This window comes from Moschus berezovskii, chromosome 16, assembly GCF_049115385.1.
Source record: "Moschus berezovskii isolate FMDL1 chromosome 16, NW_MosBer_1.0, whole genome shotgun sequence".
Classification (NCBI taxonomy): domain Eukaryota; kingdom Metazoa; phylum Chordata; class Mammalia; order Artiodactyla; family Moschidae; genus Moschus; species Moschus berezovskii.
Window position 1 is genome coordinate 69,368,355 of NC_142475.1, and position 26,399 is coordinate 69,394,753.

Here is a 26,399-nt window from a genome sequence, read left to right on the forward strand (position 1 = left end):
TTTCTTTGAAAGTATACTTTTATACTTTATGCTTCTGTTTCAAGAATACCGATAGACATAAAGCAGATTTAAGGAACGTTTTGGTACCTAAAAGATGTAGCAACGTCCAATGAGGTAAACAATGTTAGTTTTGTACCTTCATACTCTTGCTTTCACGTTTATGTCTACATAATATCTTTCAATTGCTATATTGTGGTTTTTGGCTTGAGGGCCATTGCTCAAGCACCCAGGAAAACAAGCATTGCTTTTTCATACTGATTTATTCATTTATACTTTTCATGCATGTATTTATTTGTACTTAGTCACTCAGTTGTGGAGAAGGCAATGGCACCCCACTCCAGTACTCTTGCCTGGAAAATCCCATGGACAGAGAAGCCTGGTAGGCTGCAGTCCATGGGGTCGCTAACAGTCGGACACGACTGAGCGACTTCACTTTCACACATTGGAGAAGGAAATGGCAACCCACTCCAGTGTTCTGGCCTGGAGAATCCCAGGGACGGGGGAGCCTGATGGGCTGCCATCTATGGGGTCACACAGAGTCGGACACGACTGAAGCGACTTAGCAGCAGCAGCAGCAGCAGTCACTCAGTCGTGTCCTACTCTTTATGGCCCCATGGACCATAGCCTGCCAGGCTCCTCTGCCCATGGAATTTTCCAGAAGAATACTGACGTGGGTTGCCACTTCCTATTTCAGGGGATCTTCCCCACCTAGGGCTAGAACCAGCATCTCTTGCATTGCAGGTGGATTCTTTTACTGCTGACCAACAGGGAAGCCAGTGTAAACTGTCTTAAAATTGGTATAATTTGTCCTAAAATTAAGACTGCATTAAGTTTCTTGTGGAAGACTTCTCTAATCCTTGGTCCACATCGGCTTTGTTATATACTCTAATGGAACCATCCTTTTTTCCTTTAGATCTCCTTATCTTATCAGTAATTTTACACTCATTTTTGTCACCATTTGATTAATTCTTGTCTCCTCCATTAGGTTACATGAGATCAATGACCATGGTTTGCTTAGAATTGTACCCCCAGAACCTACCATAATGCCTGGAACAGAAATGAATAATGGCATGAAGCATTCACTTTCATTAAATGATTAATATTAATTCTATGCTCAAATTAATCTATTCCCCTGCACCACAATTTCCCTGGTTTTCTTGTTGTGTAATTGCTGGAGAAGACTCTTGAGAGTCCCTTGGACTGCAAGGAGATCCAACCAGTCCATTCTAGAGGAGATCAATCCTGGGTGTTCATTGGAAGGACTGATGCTAAAGCTGAAACTGCAATACTTTGGCCACCTCATGCGAACAGTTGACTCCCTGGAAAAGACTCTGATGCTGGGAAAGGTTGGGGGCGGGAAGAGAAGGGGATGACAGAGAATGAGATGGTTGGATGGCATCACCGATTCTATGGACATGAGTTTGGGTGAACTCTGGGAGTTGGTGATGGACAGGGAGGCCTGGCGTGCTGTGATTCATGGGGTCGCAGAGAGTCAGACACGACTGAGCGACTGAACTAAACTGAGTATGTATCTTTTAAACCTTACTAAATCTAACTCTTTATAAATTAACCTCTTTAAATGACACAAAATTTGTATTTACAGATATGCATCAATTAGAGAAAGAAATGGCATTAGAGAAAAAGACATTTGAGAAAGAAATGGCAACCCACTCCAGTATTCTTGCCTGGAAAATCCCATGGACAGCAAAGCCTTGCGGGTTACAGTCCATGGGGGTCACAAGTGTCAGACACAACTTAGTGACTAAACCACTACCACCATCAGTAGACATAGATATAGAAATCAGTTCAGTTCAGTCACTCAGTCATGTCCAATTCTTTGAGACCCCATGGACTGCAGCACACCAGACTTCCGTGTCCAACTCCCGGAGTTCATGTCCATTGAGTCGGTGATGCCATCCAACCATCTTATCGTCTGTCATCCCCTTCTCCTCCCACCTTCAATCTTTCCCAGCATCAGGGTCTTTTCCAATGAGTCAGTTCTTTGCATCAGGTGGCCAAAGTATTGGAGCTTCAGTGTCAGTCCTTCCAATGAACACCCAGGACTGATTTCCTTTAGAATGGACTGGTTGGATCTCCTTGCAGTCCAAGGGACTCTCAAGAGTCTTCTCCAACACTACAGTTCAAAAGCATCAGTTCTATGGCGCTCAGCTTTGTTTATGATCCAATTCTCACATCCATACTTGACTACTGGATTACTACCATATGGACTACTACCATAGCTTTGATTATACAGACCTTTGTCAGTAAAGTAATGTCTCTGCTTTTTAATATGCTGTCTAGGTTGATCATAGCTTTTCTTCCAGGGAGCAAGCGTCTTTTAATTTCACGGCTGCAGTCATCATCTGCAGTGATTTTGGAGCCCAAGAAAATAAAGTCTCTCACTGTTTCCATGGTTTCCCCATCTATTTGCCATGAAGTGATGGGACCAGATACCATGATCCTAGTTTTTTGAATGTTGAGTTTTAAGTCAGCTTTTTCACTCTCCTCTTTCACTTTCATCAAGAGGTTCTTTAGTTCCTCTTTGCTTTCTGCCATAAGGGTGGTGTCATCTGCATATCTGAGGTTATTGATATTTCTCCCTGCAGTCTTGAGTCTAGCTTGTACTTCATCCAGCCCAGCATTTCACATGGTGTACTCTGCATACAAGTGAAATAAGCAAGGTGACAATATACAAAAAGCATTAACATAATCCTTTCCCTGTTTGGAACCAGTCTGTTGTTCCATGTTCAGTTCTAACCATTGATTCTTGACTTGCATACAGATTTCTCAGGAGGCAAGTCAGGTGGTCTGGTATTCCAATCTCTTTAAGAATTTTCCACAGTTTGTTTTGATCCACACAATCAAAGGTGTTAGCGTAGTCAATGAAGCAGAAATAGATGCTTCTCTGGAACGCTCTTGCTTTTTCTATGATCCAACAGATGATGGCAATTTGATCTCTGATTCCTCTGCCTTTTCTAAACCCAGTTTAAACACCTGGAAGTTCTCATTTCCAGTACTTTTGAAGCCTGGCTTGGAGAATTTTGAGTATTACTTTGCTAGCGTGTGAGATGAGTGCAATTGTGCGGTAGTTTGAGCATTCTTTGGCATTGCCTTTCTTTGGGATTGAATGAAAACTGACCTTTTCCAGTCCTGTGGCCACTGCTGAGTTTTCCAAATTTGCTGGCATATTGAGTGCAGCACTTTCACAAAATCATCATTAGGATCTGAAATAGCTCAGCTGGTATTCCATCATGGTGAGTGATGAATATACATATCTAGATATAGAAATAGATATGTATATTCATCTCTCACAGTGTAAAATAATAAGTATTCAAAAGTAAATAGGTATTGAGTGAGTGAGTGAGTGGGGAAAAAAATCATTGATCATAATGATTCTAGAGCCCAGGAATAATCAAAATAGATGCTGCATGAAGAATGAAGAGAATCAAGTTAGTTCAACTTGATCAAGTTAGATCAAGTTCAACTAAGAGGAAGAACTAAGAGGATCTGCTACAGGCGAAGGGAAGTTCTTACTGACCTGGAGGATCACTCTGGCATAGCCTCAGTTACTCTTCTTTTCAGTGGAAGGTTTTAGAATTCAGGAAGCAAATTAGTGCTTGATAGAGATTAATTTCAATTTATTTTGTGAGCTTGAATCATCACTTTGCCTTGTAAATGTTTACAATTCTTCTATTAGCTATGCACTCCCCTGACATTTAAACTTTATTCATAAGTACCTCTATTATGACATGTAATTGCTGATAAAGATGGGGAAAAGCACCACATATTGGGGTTGCCACAGATCTCTATGGAAATGACAATCTTTCCTGCCTCTTGTGAAAACACCATTTGCCTCACTTCGGTCTAGGCTGAGGCAACTCACCTCTTCAGAGGTGGAAGACAATTTCCAGAAAGTTCCATGTGAAGTTGAATGAAACAGAAGAATTAACTGAGTCCCTGCTACCTTGGGAACCAAGATTTTGGTATCTTATCTCTAAGGAGAAATTAAGCTCATCCATGAACAAAGAGACCAAGGTGCTAATGTACAAACAATTCATTCTGATTCTGTGGTTCTCTGAGGAGTTAAGAAAGAGCTCAGTCTTTGATTTCTCCTCCAGTTGGCCAACCATATGTTAGGCTCTTGTGCCATAAACACCATGGAGACCAATCAGCCTTCTTTTTGACCATCTTAAGTTTGTTTTTATCTAACTTCACATGAATGAAGTTAGTACACATGTAGTAACTTCACATCGGTGTACACATCAATGTGAATAAAAACTACCATTTAAGTTACAGATGAGATTGTGAATACTCAAGACTTAGATTCTCTAAATTGCACAGCTGGCTCTGTTTTCTAGTTTTCCATTCACTTTTGTCTGTCTCCTCCTTCACCAGCTTCCTAACTCAAAAATATTGTTGGTTCAGAGATGCTGCTTAAATTAGGCAAGAGGGAAAAGCATGTCTGTTTAAAGGTGCAGCAAATATGAGAAAGATGGGTAAATGCTTAACCGTTCAGGGTGTATCTGAACTTTAAAAGATTAACTCAAGTAAGTCTTCTTCAGACAGCATGAGAAAGGGGGAGTAAAGACTTTTAGGCAGTGGGAGAATGGGCGGAAATCTTTCTTCATCTTATGAAACCCTGTTGGGATCAAGTGACATGACCCAGCTATGGAAAAATTGGATTAAATAAGGCTTAGAGTTCAAACTCCTTGGAATTATGGTGGCTGAGATGGTAAAAAATCTGCCTGCAATGATCTGAGTTTGATCCCTGGGTTGGGAAGATCCCCTGGAGAAGGAAATGGCAACCCACTCCAGTATTCTTGCCTGGAGAATCCCATGGACAGAGGAGCTACAGTCCATAGGGTCGCAAAGAGTCAGACACGACTAAGTGACTAACACTTTTTTTCACTTTTTCAGACTTCAGACTCTTAGGAGTTATTACACTCCATGATACCAAAAGCAGATTTATTTCATAAGGAAGGCCCTGGATAAGACTCATGGCACAAACCTGAAACTACCACAACATTGTTAATTGGTTATACCCCCAATATAAAATAAAAAGTTCAAAGTTCGAAAAAAAAGACTCATAGCATGAATCTCATTCCATGATGTGGCACTCTTGACATGGTACAGAAACTCACCTTATGCTAGATAAATGGTTTTTGAACAGTAGCACCAAATAGCAGGATAATTTCAGACTTTTAAGGCTAATGAAAGTGTCTGTCCATTCATAATAGTATCTGGTACTTCATTGTGCTTTTCCACAAAGGGCTCCATGCACTTTGAAAAATGATCTCTTCACAAAATCTCAGTGAGGCAAGAGCTTTTGGTACATTGTGGATTGACACAGTAGAAACCTTCCTCTTGTCATACTCCTTGGTGTCCTTTGAGAGAGCTGGGGGCTCCAATTTATTAGGTGACTAATGAACCATAATTGTACTCATAATGCAGAAAAAACAATGATATGGGGAAAAGAGATAGTTTATTCACAGAAAAGTTATAGGATAAAGATTTCTAAATAGACCCAGAAAGGGACTGAAAGAGATCTGTGAGGCTTCTGTCTATGATACTCTCTTAAAAATAAAGAGCTAAGGATATTGATAGTTTCCCGTCCAACTCTGTACCCCCTCTTTGAGAACATTACCACTTCTCCTTCCCATAGAGTTGGATCCCACAGTCCTTGCTAAGTGGTAGTGGGAATTTGTGATTCCAGATCTCAAGTCTGGGCCAGGCATACATGGGTGAGCATCTGATCTAGCTGAGTCCATTAGCTACTTGCTCAGGAATTGAGAATTGGGACCTAGCAAAGCTGAAAAGTGGATAAGAACCAAAATAGTTCTCCTTTTCCCTCCTTTGTCTACCTTTATGGGGCTATGGAAAACATTCTGTTTCCTTCTCTGAGAAGCTCTAAGTTGGTTTAGAAAGGAAGCCTTGATGAAAAACAGCCTAAATATCCATTGACAGAGAAAGGATTCATTCACCTATATGGCTATATAGCACTGTGAAAAAAATGAAACTTCTTTATGAACTGATCATTTCTTAGAATGACCTCCAAGATATATTAGAAAAGAATGCAACACACAAGATAGGAATGATAGTACATCACCATTTGTATAACAAGAAGGGAAAATTTAACATACTTAGACCATTTACATTTGATATAATTACTAATACGTAAGTCTGTCATTTAACTATTTGATTTCTGCTTGTTTCCTCTATTTCTCATTTCCCTTTTCTTGTCTTGCTGGGGGTTGTTTGAACATTTTTAAGGATTCCATCTTGATTTACTTGTAGTATTTTTTGGAGTTTATTAATTTGTCTACTCTTTTTAGTGGTTGGGTATATATTTATCGCAGTCTACTGATAACAGTGTTTTGCCAATTTGAGTGATGTGCAGAAGCTTTACTCCCATTTAGATCACATTATCCTCTCCACTTTAAATGTCATTGTTTTGAATATCAGGTGGTGCTATAAAATTTTTATGGGTTTCTCAGTTAGCTCAGATGGTAAAGAATCTGCCTGCAATGCAGGAGACCTGGGTTTGATCCCTGGGTTGGGAAGATCTCCTGTAGGAGGGCATGGCAACCCACTCCAGTATTCTTGCCTGGAGAATCACATGGACAGAGGAGCCTGGAAAACTACAGTCCATGGGGTCGCAAAGAGTTGGACACAACTGAATGACTAAGCACACATAATTTTTGTACCAATCATCATATATAATTTTAAAAACTTATGAGAAGGATAGTCAATTGTATTTACCCATATTTCTGTAGTCCCTGGGGTTGCAAACAGTCGGACTGAGAAACTGAACAACAACATTTCTGTGTCCTTCATGTTCTTTCTTCCTTTCAGATCCAAGATTCCTTCTTTTATCATTTTCTTTCTTTTGAAGAACACCCTTTAGCCATTCTTTGAGTAGATCTGCTAGTGATTAATTGTTTTAGTTTCCCTTAATCTGAGAATGCCTTTCTTTCCCCTTAATTCCTGAAGTATAGAATGGGAAAGACTAGAGATCTCTTCAAGAAAATTAGAGATACCAGGGGAACATTTCATGCAAAAATGGGCACAATAAAGGACAGAAATGGTATGGACCTTACAGAAGCAGAAGATCTTAAGAAGAGGTGGCGAGAATACACAGAACTATCCAAAAAAGATTTTCATGACCCAGATAATCACAATGGTATGATCATTCACCTAGAGCCAGACATCCTGGAATGTAAAGTCAAGTGGGCCTTAGGAAGCATCACTACAAACAAAGCCAGTAGAGGTGATGGTATTCCAGTTGAGCTATTTCAAATCCTAAAAGGTGATGCTGTGAAAGTGCTGCACTCAATATGCCAGCAAATTTGGAAAACTCAGTAGTGGCCACAGGACTGGAAAAGGTCAGCTTTCATTCCAATCCCAAATAAAGGCAATGCCAAAAAATGCTCCAACTACTACACAGTTGCATTCATCTCACACACTAGTAAAATAATGCTCAGAACTCTCCAAGCCAGACTTCAACAGCACATGAACCATGAACTTCCAGATGTTCAAACTGGATTTAGAAAAGGCAGAGGAACCAGAAATCAAATTGCCAACATCCATTGGATCATCAAAAAAGCAAGAGAGTTCCAAAAAAATATCTACTTCTGCTTTATTGATTATGCCAAACAAACTGTGGGAAATTCTTCAAGAGATGAGATAACCAGACCACCTGACCTGTCTCCTGAGAAATCTGTATGCAGGTCAGGAAGCAACAGTTAGATCTGAACATGGAACAACAGACTGGTTGCAAATAGGGAAAGGAGTACGTCAAGGCTGTATATTGTCACCCTGCTTATTTAACTTATATGCAGAGTACATCATGAGGAACGCTGGGCTGGAAGAAGCACAAGCTGAAATCAAGATTGCCAGGGGAAATATCAATAACCTCAGATATGCAGATGACACCACTCTTATGGCAGAAAGTGAAGAAGAACTAAAGAGCCTCGATGAAAGTGAAAGAGGAGAGTGAAAAAGTTGGCTTAAAAGTCAACATTCAGAAAACTAAGATCATATCACTTCATGGCAAATAGATGGAGAAACAGTGGAAACAGTGAGAGACTGTTATTTTGGGCTCCAAAATCACTGCAGATGGTGACGACTGCAGCCATGAAATTAAAAGACACTTGCTCCCTGGAAGAAAATCTATGACCAATCTAGACAGCATTTTAAAAAGCAGAGACATTACTTTGCCAACAAAGGTCCATATAGTCAAGGCTATGGTTTTTCCAGTGAGAGTTGGACTGTGAAGAAAGCTGAGCGCAGAAGAATTGATGCTTTTGAACTGTGGTGCTGGAGAAGACTCTTGAGAGTCCCTAGGAGATCCAACCAGTCCATCCTAAAGGAATTCAGTCCTGAATATTCATTAGAAGGACTGATGCTGAAGCTGAAACTCCAGTGCTTTGGCCACCAGATTTGAAGAGCTGACTCATTTGAAAAGACCCTGATGCTGGGGAAGATTGAAGGTGGGAGGAGAAGGGGATGACAGAGGATCAGATGGTTTGATGGCATCACCGACTTGATGGACATGAGTTTGAGTAAACTCCGGGAGTTGGTGATGGACAGGGGAGCCTAGAGCACTGCAGTCCATGGGGTCGCAGAGTTGGACATGACTGAGGGTCTCAATTGACTGACTGACTGATAGTTTCACCAGACATAGAATTCACAGTTCTTTAAGCATTTGAAAACTATCATATCACTTCTTTCTGGTCACTATTATTTGAGATGATAAATCTGCTGTCATTTCAATTCCTGTTCTCATATAGATATTATGTCATTTCTCTGTCTGCTTTTAAGTTATTTTCTTTGTCTTTAGTTTTCAAAGGTTTAATTATGATGTATCTTGGCATGAATTTGTTTAGATTTATTCTATTTGAGATGCACTTAACCTCTTGATTTATAGGTTTGTATATTTTGCCAAATTTGGGGAATTTTCAGTCATTATTTCTTTGAATATTCATTCTGTGCCACTCTTTCTCCTTCCCTTCTAGGACACCAGTGCTATAAAGTTGGGTTTTTTGTTAATGGCCTCACAGTTTCCTGTGACTGTTTGGTTTCAGTTTATTTTCTTTCTGCTGTTCAGATTGCGTTTATTCCATTGATCCATCCTCCACTGATTCTGTTCTCTGTTATCCCACTCTACTACTAAGCTCATCCAGTTAGTTGTATTATTTCTATAATTTTTCAGTTCTTTAATTTCCATTTGGTTCTTTTTTATTACTTCTATTTCTTTGCTGAAATTTCTATTTTTTTTTCACTTGGTTCAAGAGAATTTGCAATTGCTTATTGAATCTTTTTTGATGGTTACTCTAGGATGCCTAGATAATTCCAGTAACTGGTTCATCTCTGTGTGAGAGTAAGGTGGTTATCTTTTCTCATCAAGTTGGGCTTTCCTTCTTTCCTTGTATACAATGAGTGATTTTAATCTAGACACTTTGGCTATTATGTTATGAGACTCTGGTTTCTTTTTTTTTTAAATAAAACACTATAGTTTTAAAAAAATTACTTATTTATTAATTATTTTTGACTGTACTGGGTCTTTGCTGCTGTCCGGGCTTTTTTTCTAGTGGCGGTGAGCGGGGGCTACTCCCTAGTTGCCGTGTGCGGGCTTCTCATTGCTGTGGCTTCTCCCGTTGTGGAGCACCGGCTCTATGGTCCATGCACTGACTCAGCAGCTGTGGCTCGTGGTCTCTAGAGCAATGGGTTCAGTAGTTGTGGTGGCTGGGCTTACGTGCCCTGTGGCATGTGGGATCTTCCCAGCCCAGGGATCTAACTGGAGTCCCTTGCACTGCATGGCAGATTCTTAACCACGGGAGCACCAGGGAAGCCCCTCTGGGTCCTATTTAAATTTTTTACTTTAACAGTCAGTCACTTTGTTAGAGTTTAGCTTGCAGGTCCTAGCCTATTTTTGTGGTCAGTGGCTCCAATGACAATCTAATTTTCAGACCCTTATGGTGTTGCTTTGGTCAGCTTGGTCTGTCTCCTGCCTCTGGGGCCCCTAGTGGTGCTTGTTGGTTCTAGATGAAGAAGTGAAAGGAGCCTCCCCAGTCTGGGTGCCTTGGTGCCGTTAGGTAGGGAAAGAGAATCTCCCGGGCAGGGACAAAAACACTTCATGGGCTGGGTGTTTGTTGTGGCAGAATCCCTTGGTGTTAATTTCCCCTGTAAAGTGGGAAAGTCCTCTCTCTGGCTGTTGTTAGGGAGACATTCAATGGGTCCCCTTGGCCGTTTCTGTGGGGATTGCCTAGAGCTGTTGGCTGGGCTTCCGTTCGATTTGGAGGAAGTGTAGGACCACCTGGCTGCCTTCCATTGCTACGGTGGGTGTCAGGAAAGGCCAGGTCTGGCTTACCTTTTCTTAGATGTGGAGTCATCAGAGGCCTTGTCACAGTGTTGTTCCTTTGCTCCTGTGGTCCCTAACTGATGCACCTTTTCTTCTTCCTTCTACCTTTCGAAGGTTCTCTTTTTTTGTCTCTTGAGTTATTTCCAAAGTTTTTGTCATGTTTAGCATGAGGAACTGGGAGAGACAAGTGTATACTATCTTGCCTAGACCAGAAGGTCTCTATATATGCTTATATAGGCATAAGATCTCTCTGTAGAAGGGTACACAGGGAATTGTTTTCCCAGGGGAGGGAACCTGGGGGATATAAGTTAGGAAGGAGACTTTTTTCTTGCATACCTATTTATGTGTTCTTCCCTGATGGTTCAGACAGTAAAGCATCTGTTTGTTGCTTTACTAGGTTTGATCCCTGGGTCAGGCAGATCCTCTGGAGAAGGGCATGGCAACCCATTCCTGTATTCTTGCCTAGAGAATTCTACAGATAGAGGAGCCTGATGGGCTACAGTTCATGGAGTCACAAAGAGTCTGACACGACTAAGCAACTAACACTTTCATTTTATGTGATCTCATGTTAATCAGGTGAATATATTATGTATTCAAAAACAAAATAAAATTTCTAGCTCAACTTTATTCAAGAGCACAACCAAGGATTACAACAGAGGTCAAGCAGTGTATAGATTCAACAGTTGGTAATTTTATTAAACTTCACTGACTTTTAATTTCACTGTATTGTCACTGCTTTGATCCAGATCCCTGAATATAAGAATAATATTCTCAGTGGATTTTTCAGCCTGCTCATACATTTTGAATAACTAGCAGAATACAAATGTGTAATTTAGTTAGAAGGAGAGACTTTTGGCAGCATACTAGTATCCTAATCAGCTGAAAAAATAATATTTGTATGACATTAAAACAAAATTAATAGGAAGACACTGATTACATGAAGAGACTTTAGGTTGTAATGATTAAACTTGCAAACTACTCAGCATAATTAGTGCCTTAATTAGGATATGACCTGAAATTTCAGCTTACAAAATAAAGGCAATTAAAAGTCACATTTGTAAAGTGGGCTCTAGAACTTACAGTTAGACATCACTTTTTTTCTCATTTTGGGAAGCATCTTTGTAGGTATTATGCTTATTGTCCATTTACTTTGATTCCTAGTCTCACCCCCAGCACAATGTCTCAGCCCAGAGCCTTAAAGGTCAAGTTTAATGACCTTTCACCAAGGACATCTACGAACAGGAAGCCGAACAGCTTCCAGCCACACTCCTGGGTAACTCTAGGGTGCAGTGAAACAGCAAAGACTTTTCTAGTACATTAAATGAAATAAACAAGAAGTTTTATATTGACTTTGATCGAAATATACCATTTCACAGAACTATTTGGGTCCAAATGGCAGTTTTCACTGCTGTCATTTATTTTTAAACATGTGCTTCTTGAAGGCATTTCAGGTACCACAGCTTACCACATGGTGAAGGTTCTAATCCAAAGCCAAAGAATTTTCTAATAGTAGATAAAAATGGATAATTCAATAAATTTTGGTGGGCTAGTGATTTAGGAAAAAAATAGTTTGGAATACTACCTTCATTTCTCATGTCAAAATGAACTCCAAATGGATCAAAGATTGAATATAAAAGCAAAATTATAAATGTACTATAAGAAGATAATGGTTAAAAAAAAAAGATAATGGTTAAATATTTTTATAATATTATAATCGAGAGAGGCTTTTTAACCACAACAGATTACCCAAAAGCCGTAAAGAAAATGACCAACAAATTTGCCTACTTAAAGATTTTAAACTTCCATACAGCAAAAAAAAAAAAAAGTTTTCCTAATTCAAGGCCAACTCAAGAAGTAACTGATTAAAATCTGAAACTTTCATTTGTCTTTTGATTCATTTTTCTTCTAAAGGCACAGTTTTATTTTTCAGTAAGTTAGGAAATAATTGGAAATATGCATTACAATTTATGTACAAGGATATTAAGTATAGGGTAAATTAAAAGAATTTACATTGTAAAAAATAGCTCATGGGACTTCTCCGGTGGTCCAGTGACTGTCTGCGCTCCCCAGTGCAGGGAGCCCAGGTTCGATCCCTGGTCAGGGAACTAGATCCCACATGCCACAACTAAGATTCACTGCAGCCAAATAAGTAAGTTAAAATATTTTTTTAGTGGCTCATTAATTAAGTTACAGAATCCCTAGGCTACTGGCATTAAAAATCACAATATTAAACGGCACCTATATTCATGATAGATCCTCTTTAAAAAGAAAACTAATTAGTTGGTGGGAATATAAATTGGTATGCTGCTGCTAAGTCACTTCAGTCGTATCCGACTCTGTGTGACCCCATAGACGGAAGCCCACCAGACTCCCCCATCCCTGGGATTCTCCAGGCAAGAACACTGGGGTGGGTTGCCATTTCCTTCTCCAATGTGTGAAAGTGAAAAGTGAAAGTGAAGTCGCTCAGTCGTGTCCGACCCTTAGCGACCCCATGGACTGCAGCCTACCAGGCTCCTCCATCCATGGGATTTTCTAGGCAAGAGTACTGGAGTGGCTTGTATAGCCACTGTGAAAAACAGTATGGAGAGTTCTTAGAAAACTAAAAATAGAACTGCCATATGACCCTGTAATTTCACTCCTGGGTATGTATCTGAAAAAAAGCAAAATCTCTGATTCAAAAAGATACTTGCAACCAGTATAGGGGTGGGAGAGTGGGAGGTACAAACTACTGAATGTAAGTTAGGCTCAAGGATGCATTGTACAACACAGGGAAAATCACCAATATGTAGTAAGTGTAAATGGAAAGTAACCTTTAAAAATTGTATAAAAATAAAAAATTAAATAAAACAGAGGAAAAACTTATGTTTTCCTAAAATATAAAAGGCACGAATCTGGAAAAAAAATTTAAGAATGAAAAAATACAATAAACTAGTGAATATAACACAAAAGAAGCGGACTCCCAGATATAGAGAACAAACTAGTGGTTACCAGAGGCCGAGAGGGAGCACAGTGTAGGGGTTGTATTATCTAGATTTTTTTTTAAAGACTGGAAGAAAAATTTCAGTGATTGTCAGTAGAGGTAAAATTATGGATCAATGTTATTATCTTCATTTTTAGTAATTTCCAAATTTTGCAAAATAATTATACTTAATCCTTTTTTTAAATTCCTTGATGCTTTTAAGAAGTTATTTCAACTTTTCCCAAAAACAGCTAAGTTGGAACTAGATCAGATATGAAAGATCAAAATGGAAGACTTGAAAAGCATAGCACAATATAGCAATGGCAAGAACCCCCCCCCCTTATTTTTTTTAAAACGCTCTGCCATATTTGGTGGTGCTATCTCATGTCAGTTAACCACAACTCCTGGTCATTCGCAGTGTCTGTCTGTCTGTCTGTCTCTCTCTCTCTCTCTAACAACACTGGCCTAGAACACAAGACTACCTTTCCAGCATCACAGGAGAGTTCTTTCATAAAATCAGCATCATGCTTCTCTGTTCCCAACTGCTCAGCTGTAGAACAGGGAATGGAACGTGAGTTCCAAAGCTCTGATTACCAGGCCTCAGTAGGAAGCTTATGTCTCTGAAACTCACCAATCACAACATAGCTATCAATAGTAGTACAAGAAATGCCATCATTGAACTTCCTCTGTACCTGTAGGTCTTCTTAATTTCTTCATTTGATGCTCCCTTATGCAGACCAAGAATTTCATACAGAGCTTTTCCAGATGTTGACATTGTCCGCTGTCGTTGGTTAGGTATGTTACATGCCATTTTCTCAAACTGCAAAACCAAAGAGGGAGATGGCCGTGAAGCTAATGCATTCCAGATCTCTAAAGGGAAGACAGTTTGTTTCTGAGTGTTTGTAAAATGTTGATCTGAAGTACATCTTTGTGTCAACTGCAAAAGGAGGGGAGAAAAGGATTAGGAAAGTCAACATTAGAGCTTCAGGTCAGGGTCCTAAGCGCTAAACGCAGTCATGCAAATGGAATATGACTTTGTCCACATGGCTAAATAGAAGCAAGATGTTATATAAATAGCCAGCTAATTTACAGTTGTTAAAAACCGATCCTCTCAGGTCAGGCATGTGTAGATTTTTTTCTGTCAGGATTTTTTGGTTAGAATTTGTCCTTTTAAAAATATCTTTTCCAAATGTAGCCAACAACGGAAATAATCATCTATTTTACTTTGACTCTATTGGCATAGCCATTGTTAGAGTATGAGTTCTTAAAGACAAACAAAAAACTAAAACCCAACATTTTGTAAGTATCAAAAACAAAGAAAAACACAACATTCCTAGTCTCATCTGAGAACCTAGTTAGACCATCTCTGCAACTATGGGGTACCAAGTCCCCCCACAGTGCTCATGAGTTCTATATCCAAGATAGCTCCTCTCCCTGTGGTCTATACAGAAGGGGTTGTGCTGCCCCATGTCCCATGGAGCTGCCTTTTGCTGTTTTCTGGCTGTGGGGAGAAGCATGGAGAAGCAAGCACACTGGGGCATCCCTGCATCCACCATGTAGTCTTGACAAACCTAATGTCTTCACTCAGAATACAAGGCTAATAAAGCCCACATCATAAGGATATCTTAAGAATTTAGATGGAGAAGGCAATGTCACCCCACTCCAGTACTCTTGCCTGGGAAATCCCACGAACAGAGAAGCCTGGTAGGCTACAGTCCATGGGATCGCTAAGAGCCAGACACGACTGAGCGACTTCACTTTCACTTTCATGCATTGGAGAAGGAAATGGCAACCCACTCCAGAGTTCTTGCCTGGAGAATCCCAGGGACAGAGGAGCCTGTGGGCTGCTGTCTATGGGGTCGCACAGAGTCGGACACGACTGAAGCAACTTAGCAGCAACAGCAAGGATTTAGAAATAATGCAGATAATGTACCGAGGACATATTGACTTTAAAGAACTATTTCTGTTAAAGGAGGCACAGTATATAAGTCAGAGTGTGCATGGCATTCTGACTATAGGCCTGAATATAGGCCTTGCCATGACCAGCTACATGACTATCCCTATCTATAAACTGGAGACCAAAAAAGTACTTAAATTCATAGAGCTGTCATAAGAATTAAATGAGTTAATATATTTAAAAGATACCAATGTTCATAGCAGCATTATTCATAAAAGTCAGATAAATGAAAATATGGTATATACATACAATGCAAAATTATTCAGTTATAAAAAGAAATGAAATTCTGACATATGCTACAATAAAATGAACCTTGAAAACATTAAGTGAAATAAACCAGTCACAAAAGGGCAAATATTGAATATGATTCCTCTTACATGAGTACCTAGAACAGGCGATGGTGATGGTTAAATATCACAGAGATTTTACTTCGTGTCATTGAATTGTGCACTTTAAAACAAAATTGTAAACTTTGTTATATTTTATCACAAAAACAAAACAAAATAAAAAACAGAACTACTTAGATTGCAAGCTCCTCTGACCAGAAGTTCCTTGAGCATTATCATCTGTCTTCCAGCTTTGGGCTTTGTGCATCAGGCGCTGTAAGAGTGAATAGATGTGGATGAATGAACGTGCCAGGGCTCAGGAGATGGTGTCAGGGCTGGGGAGACTCTTGTGTTCTACACAAGGGGCCCCTGGTGACAGCAGTGAAGCTGCAGACCCAAACAGGTGTAGCCCAGGGATGGGGGGGCTTGGTTGATGCCAAGCTTCAAGCTCTGCTCCCACCAGACTAGACTGAAACAAGATAGATAAAAACAGAGCCTTCTGGACATTGCCTGGTGGGTTCCAGTGGTCTTAGAGGCCCTTGAGATTCCAACATGGCACAGCAAGCACTTGTGGTCCTAAGTAATTCAATGAAGAACAGTGTGGAGAACTTCAAAATGTTTTTGTGAGCATCTAGCTTCTTGAGAGGAGAAAAGGAAGCTGGTGCAGAATAAAGTCAGACCTCAGTCAAAAATCCTGTAGACCCCAAGGCACTTAGAAGAAAACTGACTTAACAAGGACAACAACAAGGATGAAGCCTTGTCTGGTGGCATGACTATGTTGTCTCCTTTCAGTTAGCTCTCCATGCAAGTCAAGCTTTCAGAGGCCAGAGAGGCCCTAGTCCGTAGTGTCTGGTACAGACAATGGTAGGAGGAGGAGGAATTCTAATTTTGCCTGCCACTAAACAAAATCTGGGTTTCCCAGGTGGCACAGGTGGTAAAGAATCCACCTACCAATGCAGGAGAGGCAAGTTTGATCCCTGTGTAAGGAAGATTCCCTGGAGGAGGAAATGGCAACTCACTCCAGTATTCTTGCCTAGAGAATTCCATGGGCAGAGGAGCTTGGCAGGCTACAGTCCAAGGGTTCTCAAAGAATCAGACAGGACTGAGCACATACATACAAACAAAATCTAGCAGATATTCAAACTGACTGGCAGCCACGCAGTAAATCATAGCACATATTCTAGTTACTGCTCCACCTTCCATCACAGTTTCCCTAGCAGATAAATAATTCAGGACTTGGGGCTGGGTCATTCACTCCTGTATTCCAGGTCTGCAGCTCAGCCCTGTCTTGGAACCACAGCCCAGCTGAGTATTCACAATTGAGGGAAAAATTGCCTGACACCCTCCCTACTTCTTTTCCTGTCCCCTCTCTCCTGCTGCCACCTCACATGTAAACTCAGGACACAGATACTCTGCCCTACCCTTCACCGAACTGCTTCCAGAAATGGAGACAACTGGCAGACAGACAGGTCACACTACTTGCCATGAATGAATGGGATTTGGAAAGTAGATATTTCTGTGTGACTTGGGCAAGGAATGAAGCACAGTAATTATACTTGTCTCTGAGATTGTAAGATCTCACTGGGTAGCAAGATCCCCAAGTCACTAAGAATATGACTCAAATCCTAAGACCATAGAATATGGAGTTATAGGTCATCTAAGCCAACTTGGATGAACTTAGATGGTCATCTCATGCAAGAGATGCAAGTTTGATCTCTGTGTCAGGAAGATCCCCCTGGGGAAGGACAGAACAACCCACTCCAGTATTCTTGCCTGGAGAATCCCCATGGACAGAGGAGCCTGGTGGGCTACAGTCCAAGGGGTCACAGAGTCGGACACAACCAGGCGACTAAACACAGCACAGGACAAGCCAACTTAACAAATGCCTTTTGGGGCCTTCTGACCAGAGATCATTGTAGTCAACTAGACCAGGAGTAGGTACTTTACCCAAGCCAAGTCAGAGTCCTTCCCTAAGTTTCTTTTTTTTTGGATGTAGAGCAATCTCTCATGGTAAAAACCTGTCAAATGTGAATTTTGGGTATTATTGGCTGGCCTGAAATGAGAGAGATTGAAACAGACCTGCAGAGGACGAGCTGTGTTAAGAGACAGAGATAGAACCTAGATGGGGTTTGGGTACACTTGCAACTCCTTGTCTCCCACAGTTTGTCAATTAATTCTTCCTTGGATTGAGCCAGTGAAATTCCTCCCTATACACAAATTTATTTACATTGTTTTCTTTTGAGTATATTGTAGCTAGATTCTGGTCAACCAATACTGCTTAGTGTCATGTACCTCAATTAAAAGATCAAGCTATTTCCTTTTAGACAACATCTAAGAAAAGATAGTTGGTCAATAGTTGGTCAGAGTTGTTAGTAGTTTCCTTATTCTACAAACAGAATACACACACACACAAAGATATTCAAACCAAACAGATTCAGTTATGTAGACATTACTACTAAGGTGCGACCCCATAGACGGCAGCCCATCAGGCTCCCCCGTCCCTGGGATTCTCCAGGTAAGAACACTGGAGTGGGTTGCCATTTCCTTCTCCAATGCATACGAGTGAAAAGTGAAAGTGAAGTTGCTTAGTCGTGTCTGACCCTCAGCGACCCCACGGATTGCAGCCTTCCAGGCTCCTCCATCCATGGGATTTTCCAGGCAAGAGTACTGGAGTGGGGTGCCATTGCCTTCTCTGATGGATAAAAGAAGCAGTGGTAAATCTGTGTTAAGACATTTTCATAAAGGAAATTTATAGAGAGCTATTCAAGAGAGCTAAGAAGAAATAAAAGAAACACCTTTGCTTTATGTATTTTTCTCTCTATTCGACATTCAAAAGAAAGAGTTTCAACTGCGGGAATAAAATCTGTTCACTCTTCATCATCTGTCTCATGGATAAGAGAGATGCCATGGCTCATAAATCAACAGATTGTCCTAAAATCAGTTTCAACAAAGCACAAATATGCACAATTTCTCAATTTTGACTGGGCCTTATTTTCCCCCAAGGTTGCCCCCTAAAATTATTCCAGGTGTGGAACAAGAGAGGGGATTACCTGGGGGCTGAAATAGTCCTGGAAACAATCTGAGATTCATCCTTCCCTGCCCCACAGCCATCCCTTTGTGCACTCTTCTCCCCAGTGGAAAAAAGAAGGCAGATACCATCTCTCGAATAGTTCCATACATAGAAACTCACCCCCAAGAAGACATGGTAGCTGGCTATTGCTTTCGTTTGTTTTTTTTCAAATCATCTCTTTGTTGAGAAATCTAATCATACTGTAATCTGTGTTGTTTTCCTAGAGGAAAACATAGGCAAAACACTCTCTGACATAAATCGCAGCAGGATCCTCTATGACCCACCTCCCAGAGTAATGGAAATAAAAGCAAAAATAAACAAGTGGGACCTAATTAAACTTAAAACTTTCACACAACGAAGGAAACTATAAGCAAGCTGAAAAGCCAGCCTTCAGAATGGGAGAAAATAATAGCAAACTAAACAACTGACAGATAATTAATCTCAAAAATATACAGGCAGCTCATGCAGCTCAATACCAGAAAAATAAACCAATCAAAAAATGGGCCAAAGAACTAAACAGACATTTCTTCAAAGAAGACATACAGATGGCTAACATATGAAAAGATGTTCAACATCACTCATTATCAGAGAAATGCAAATCAAAACCACAATGAAGTACCATCACATGCCAGTCAGAATGGCTGCTATCAAAAAGTCTACAAGCAATAAATGCTGGAGAGGATGTGGAGAAAAGGGAACCCTCTTACACTGTTGGTGGGAATGCAAACTAGTACAGCCACTATGGAGAACAGTGTGGAGATTCCTTAAAAAACTGGAAATAGAACTGCCATATGACCCAGCAATCCCACTGCAGGGCAGACACACCGAGGAAACCGGAATTGAAAGAGACACATGTACCCCAATGTTCATCGCAGCACTGTTTACAATAGCTAGGATGTGGAAGCAACCTAGATGTCCATCGGCAGACAAATGGATAAGAAAGCTGTGCTACATAGACACAATGAAATATTGCTCAGCTATTAAAAAGAACACATTTGAATCAGTTCTAATGAGGTGGATGAAACTGGAGCCTATTATACAGAGTGAAGTTAAGTCAGAAAGAAAAACACCAATACAGTATGTTAACGCATATATATGGAATTTAGAAAGATGGTAATGATGATGCTATATGCAAGCCAGCAAAAGAGACACAGATGCAAAGAACAGACTTTTGGACTCTGTGGGAGATGGCGAGGGTGGGATGATTTGAGAGAATATCTTTGAAACATGTATATTACCATATGTGAAACAGATCGCCAGTCCAGGTTCAATCTATGAGACAGGGTGCTCAGGGCCAGTGTACTAGGATGACTCTGAGGGATGGGATGGGGAGGGAGGTGAGAGGGGTTTCAGGATAGGGGACACATGTACACCCATGGCTGATTCATGTCAATGTATGGCAAAACCACTACAATATCGTAAGGTAATTAGCCTCCAATTAAAATAAATAAAATTTAAAAATAAATGAAATTAAAAAAGAAATCCAGTAGCTGATGGCTTTATGTTGTGGGTTGATTAATACTGAGAATGAGTTGTTACAGAGAGTTTGAAATTTGTTTATTTTCTGTTTCACCTTCTTTGCCCTATTCCCCAAAGATCAAACTATTTTCTTTTAGACAACATCTAAGAAAAGATAGTTGGTCAATAGTTGGTCAAAGTTGTTAGTAGTTGGCTTATTCTACAAACTGAAACAAAGAAACACAAAGACCGCAACTTTGCTTTTTTGTGTGTCAAGCAACAACCTGCTATTTTTCTGTGCCCTTGGTGAGCTAGAAACCAGACTCTTCATATATTATTAATGTAGATAACATTTAGTGTCAAATTCAATAGAGCAATACATTGAAACACTTACTTGTTTCAATTTGTGAAAATAAAGACATTATGCTAAGAACCTACTAACTACAGGGCAATAGTCCAAACACCTGCTAAAAACTCTCCTTAAACTTAAATAGTGGAGCCATACCCTTGTTTAATGCCTTATATAAAATATAATTTTTATGAGTTCTTTCTCTTAGCCTTTTGAATGCTCATATTCCTATGCAAAATTCAAGTCTTTATTATTTATTCATAATCACTCAGATATACTATCCAATGGAGAAAAAATTATTATGCAAAGTTATTAAGTAATTTAATTTTGATCGTGATAGGTACATGATACTTAATCTTCTGAACTTAAATTACTTTCTAGCTGCATTTGTGTTAGTCGCTCAGTCGTGTCTGAATCTTCATAGTCCCATGGACTGTAGTCCACCAGGCTCCTCTGTCCATGGAATTCTCCAGGCAAGAATACTGAAGTGGGTTGCCATTTCCTTCTCCAGGGGATCTTCCCACCCAAGGGGTTGAACCTGGGTCTCCTGCATTGCAGCCAGATTCTTTACCATCTGAGTCACCTAGCTGCATTACAATCCATGAATATCATAATTTCTTAAAGCACTGACCACTGAACAGTCACTACCAAACCACATTCAACTGTCTCTTGATAAAGATACAATTAGAAAGAAGGCTCAGTGCTCCAATGGTGACAAACATCCAATTCAAAATAAGCACATATTTTAAAGGTACTAACTCGAGGAGTCCTACAAATGCTGTGCTAAAGTTTTCATGTTGACATGAAATGTTTCCTTCAGAACAAAAGAAGTTTCACCTCTCTCTACTATGTGAATTCTGAAAATGGGAAAAAAAAAATCAGACTCTGCCTTTCTTGGCAGGGTCCCTTCACTGCTGAGAAAGTAAAAATATGAGCAGAGGAGATTAGATCATTAAACAGTAAAAACACTTTTGATGGCTGTGATTAGAGAAACCAACACATTTTACCATTTTTTATTACATCTGTAAACCCTCTATAGAAATCTATTTATTGGAGCAAGATCTTATTCAAAGAGCATTGTATCTTAAAGCTAAACACACATCCAAAATGCTAAGCCTATGTTTTAAAGTATTAACTCTCCCTAGTGTGATTACAACTTGTTATTTAAAAATAATTACCTCTTGACTGCACTGGTACTTATATAAACAGCATCCTGAAGACGAGACAACTTGGAATGTCACAAATAACCCCCAGTACCTGTTCGTATAACTCCAATCCTGTGTTTTCAAACAGGAACCACTTGCTGTTTTCAACTGGTCTGGAAATAGGTGTGCAAAGAGATAAAGAAAGGCAGCAACAAAAGGAACTATTTCATACCTGTTCCACTCTTTCAAAGTAAATGGCTGCCTCTTTCCATTGTTCCCACACGAGCTTAAGCGAATCAATGGCGTCGAGTTACTTTTGATTTGTTACTCTATCAGCCAATCCCTCTGGAAAACACAACAAAGAGAGAATAAAACATGCATGAACTTGAAGGTTGCCATTACAAGGCATATCCAGTGATACCAAAATACATGCTGTATCCATGTATCTAATCGGATCATTAGTCAGCTGGTGCTGGACTCAACCAAATGCTGGTATGAAACTGCCTCCAGGTTTCCACCAGAACTTTCAATCAAGAAAATGGGCTATCCCCTGACGTGCAAACTGGGTTCTTTTAATTTTTTTTTAATTGAGATATAGTTGACATATTTAATTCGTTTTGGGTGTACAATGTAATGATTCAATATTTGTATATATTGCTAAGAGATCACCAAGTCTAGTTAACATATATCAACATACATAGTTACAAATTTTTTTTCTTGTGATGAAAACTTTAAAGATCTCTCTTAGCAACTTTCAATAGGCAGTACAGTATTATTAACTATAGTCATGCTGTACATTACATCTTCATGACTTATATTTATTTTGTAGCTAGAAGTTTGTACCTTTTGACCACCACCAACTGTCATCACCGCTACATTACCCCACCACCACCACCCCCACTTTGCTTAAGGCAGCCACCAACCTGATCTTTATATCTGTGAGCTCAGGTTATTTTCAAGTTCCACATGTAAGTGAGATTATATGGTATTTGTCTCAATTATTTCCCATAGCATGATACCCTCATGATCCATCCATGTTGTCACAAATGGCAGGATTTCCTTTTTTTATGGTTAAGTGCTCTCTACCATATTTTCTTTAGCCACTGATACACACTTGGGTTGTTTCCATATCTTGGCTATTGCAAATAATGCTGCTATGAACATGGAGGTACAGGTGTCTTTTTGAGTTAATGTTTTTATTTTCTTCAGATAAATACCCAGAAGTGAAACTGCTGAATCATATGGTAGTTTTTTAAATTTTTTGAGGTACTGTTTCCCAGAGGTGCTGCACCAATTTACATTCTTATCAACAGTGCACCAAGGGCTCCCTTTTCTCCACATTTTCATCAACATTTGTTATTTATAGACATTTTGATAACAGCCAGTTTGACAGGTGTGAGGTGACACCTTACTGTGGTTGTGACTTGCATTTCCCTGATGATTAGTTATGTTGAACACCTTTTCGTGTACCACCTGTGTGCCTTTGAAAAAATACCTATTCAGATCTTCTACCCACTTTTAATTGGATTGCTTGCTTGCTGTTTTTCTATAGATTTGTATGAATTCTTTATATATTCTAGGTATTAACCCATTGTCAAATATACGATTTGCAAATACTTTCTCCCATTTGGTAGGCTGCTTTTTCATTTTGTTGATGGTGTCCTTTGCTGCGTAGAAGGTTTTTAGCTTGATGTATTCTCACTTGCTTATTTTTGTTTTAGTCTTTGCTTTTGATGTCAAATCCAAAATATTGTCACCCACACCAATGTCAAAAGGTACTTCCAAACCTACATTTTCTTCTAAGAGTTTTGTTGTTTCATGTCTTACATTCAACTTTTTAATCCGTTTTGAGTTGATTTTTTGCATATGGTGAAATATAGTGATCCAGTTTCATTCTTTTGCATGTGGCTGTCCAGTTTTCCCAATATCATTTATTGAAGAAACTGTCCTTTCCCCAGTGTATATTCTTAGCTCCTTTGTCATAGATTAATTGACCATATGAGTCTGACTTTATTTCTGGGCTCTGTATTTTGTCCCACTGATCTATATGTCTGTTTTTATGCCAATACCATACTATTTTGATTAATAGCATTATAATATAGTTTGAAATCATCCAGCTTGGTGGTTCTTTCTGAAGCTTGCTTTGGATATTCAGAGTCAAGTTGAGTTCTTTTAAATTTTATTTTCCTTTGGTCTAAGGCTAATACTAATCCATTGCTTTAAAATTACTAGGAGGACCATATAACATTAATAAGGGGAAAACTACAATTTTTCACTACATTAATCCAACAATTTTCATATCTGAACATTTTGCTCTAATCTTAGTTAATAGGCATTGAGGTGACTGAGGTGGTTTTAAGAATTAGAGACTTCTTGTTGAAACTCTTATGTAACATAAAAAGATCACATGAGAGAATAGTTCCCTGTGATTTTGAGTAAGATCATAAAGATTAAAAAAGGGTTAAACGAGACAGGTGTTACTCCTGAATTTTGCAAAATGGGATCTTGCTCCTGAAGTTGATGGTAGAGTTTAAGTTTGCTTCTTAGCATGACACACAACAAATCATAGTGCTATTTTGTGCAAATATTTCAGAGCACTCTCACTTCTAGATAGCATTGCGTTTTTTTTTCCCAGATACAGTGGTTATTTCTCATAGATCCTGATTTCCAGCAGAGTTTAGGAAGCAGCCCATCATCATGCAAAGAAATGGGGTGAGGATGTAGGGGAGGGGCGGTGTGGAACTAAAGACATTTAGAAATAAATACCGAAGTTCCAGCATCACTTCAGCTTAAGAACAATGTCCTTTTTTCAAAAAAAATGAAGTATAGTTAATTTACAATATTGCATTAGTTTCAAGTGTATAGCATAGTGATTCAGTTATATATGTGTGTGTATATATATATATAAAATATATATATATGAGGGAAGCCCATATAGACATACATATGTACGTATGTATCCTTCTTCAGATTCTTTTCCATTATAGGTTATTAGAAGATATTGAGTATAATTCCCTGTGTTATATGTAGGTCCTTGTTTTCTATTTTATATATAGTAGTGTATACACATTAATCCCAAACTGCTAATTTATCTCTCTTCCACACATCCCACTATTCCCTCTGGGTAATCATACATTTGTTTTCTAAGGGAGTCTATTTCTGTTTCATAAATGAGTTTGTATCACTTTTTTAGATTACACGTTTAAATGATGTCATATGATATTTGTCTTTTGCTGTCTGACTTACTTCACTTAATATGATCATCTCTAAATCCATCTGTGTGGTGCAAATGATATTACTTCATTCCTTTTTTATGGCTGAGTAATATTCATATGTATGTATATGATCCGTCACGTCTTTATCTATTCATCTGTCAGTGGACATTTAGGTTGCTTCCATTTCTGAGCTTTTGTAAATAGTGCTGCTATGAACTTTGGGGTGCTTGTATCTTTTTCAGTTAGAATTTTCTCTGGATATATGCCCAGGAGTGGGATTACAGGATCATATGGTAACTCTATTTTTATTTTTTAAAGGAACCTCCTTACTGTTCTCCATAGTGGCTGCACTAATTTACATTCCCACCAGCAATGTAGAAAGGTTCCCTTTTCTCCACACCCTCTCCAGCATTAATTATTTGGAGACTTGTTAATGATGGCCATTCTGACTGCTTTGAGGTGATACTTCATTGTAGCTTTAATTTGGATTTCTCTAGTAATTAGCAATATTGAGCATCTTTTCATGCTCCTGTTATCATCTGAATGTCTTCTTTGGAGAAATGTCTGTTTAGGTCTTCTGCACATTTTTTGATTGGGTTGTTTGTTTTTTGACATTAAGTTGTATAAGCTTTTTGTATATTTTGGAAATTAAGCCCTTGTCAGTACCATTGTTTGTAAATATTTTCTCCCAGTCCATAGATTTTTTTCTTTTGCTTATGGTTTCCTTTGCTGTCCAGAAACTTTTAAGTTTAATTACAAGGACAAAAACTCTAAGTTTATAATTTTTTAAGTATTGAAACACTCTTAAGTAGAACTGTATTTTTCTCAGAGAGAAAACATAGTTTCTTATTTATCTAGTCATTCACCAGTTGGTTACCTACTAGATCCAGTCATTGCTTAAATGCTAGAAATAGCCTGGTAAGCAAAAATGCAGATCCTGGGTTTGTGGTTTACAGAGTTACAGCCAACTAACAGAGACAGATATTATTCAAATGATTTCTCAAATAAATATAAGAATTTGGAGAGGTGTTACCAGACCATGTAAATGTTAAGACCATGCAAAGGAAGATCAGAAAAAGCTTCCCTGAACAAAAATAGCCAAGCAGATATCTGAAAAGAACCAAATGACTGGGTTTGTGTACTTCTCAAGTATACTTGAGAAGCAAGTATACTCTAGGTAGGAGGAAGAGCATATTCAATGGGCCCAGGCACTTAAATTGAAGAAGTAAAACATTCATGCTGAGGTGCGCTCTAATGCATAGAATGTCGGTGCATGCCTATATATGTATGGCTTCTGATATATAATCTGAAGATATAGCAGGAAATTCTGCTTAAACAAGTGAGGCTTTCTAGAAATGGTGAAGTTTAAATGATATTTGTTAAAGGACATAACTCATGGGAAGCACGTCAATAACTCCTTGATGCAAAACGCACTAAATGTACTGTAAAAGCAGTATAATCATTGAAGTTTGAAAATTTAGAAAATATTCTAAGACGAAGCAATGTGGCCTTTCTGTAAGTTAGAAAACTGGAGAGAGAAGTCTATGTGTGTGTGTTTGT

The 26,399-nt window shown here is 39.1% G+C and overlaps 1 protein-coding gene across 2 annotated transcripts in view; it reads right to left on the bottom strand.

Annotated features, from left to right (window-relative positions):
• Positions 1 to 26,399, bottom strand: part of DNAJC5B (DnaJ heat shock protein family (Hsp40) member C5 beta) — a 136,410-nt gene that overhangs the window by 41,615 nt on the left and 68,396 nt on the right. For both annotated transcript variants that reach the window (XM_055431904.2, XM_055431905.2), the window contains exons 3-4: positions 21,857 to 21,969; positions 14,012 to 14,139 (exon numbers count right to left, since the gene is read on the bottom strand). In XM_055431904.2, the coding sequence (XP_055287879.1) occupies positions 14,012 to 14,130 (119 nt within the window). In that variant the 5' untranslated portion in view covers positions 14,131 to 14,139; positions 21,857 to 21,969. The remainder of the gene's footprint in view (positions 1 to 14,011; positions 14,140 to 21,856; positions 21,970 to 26,399) is intronic.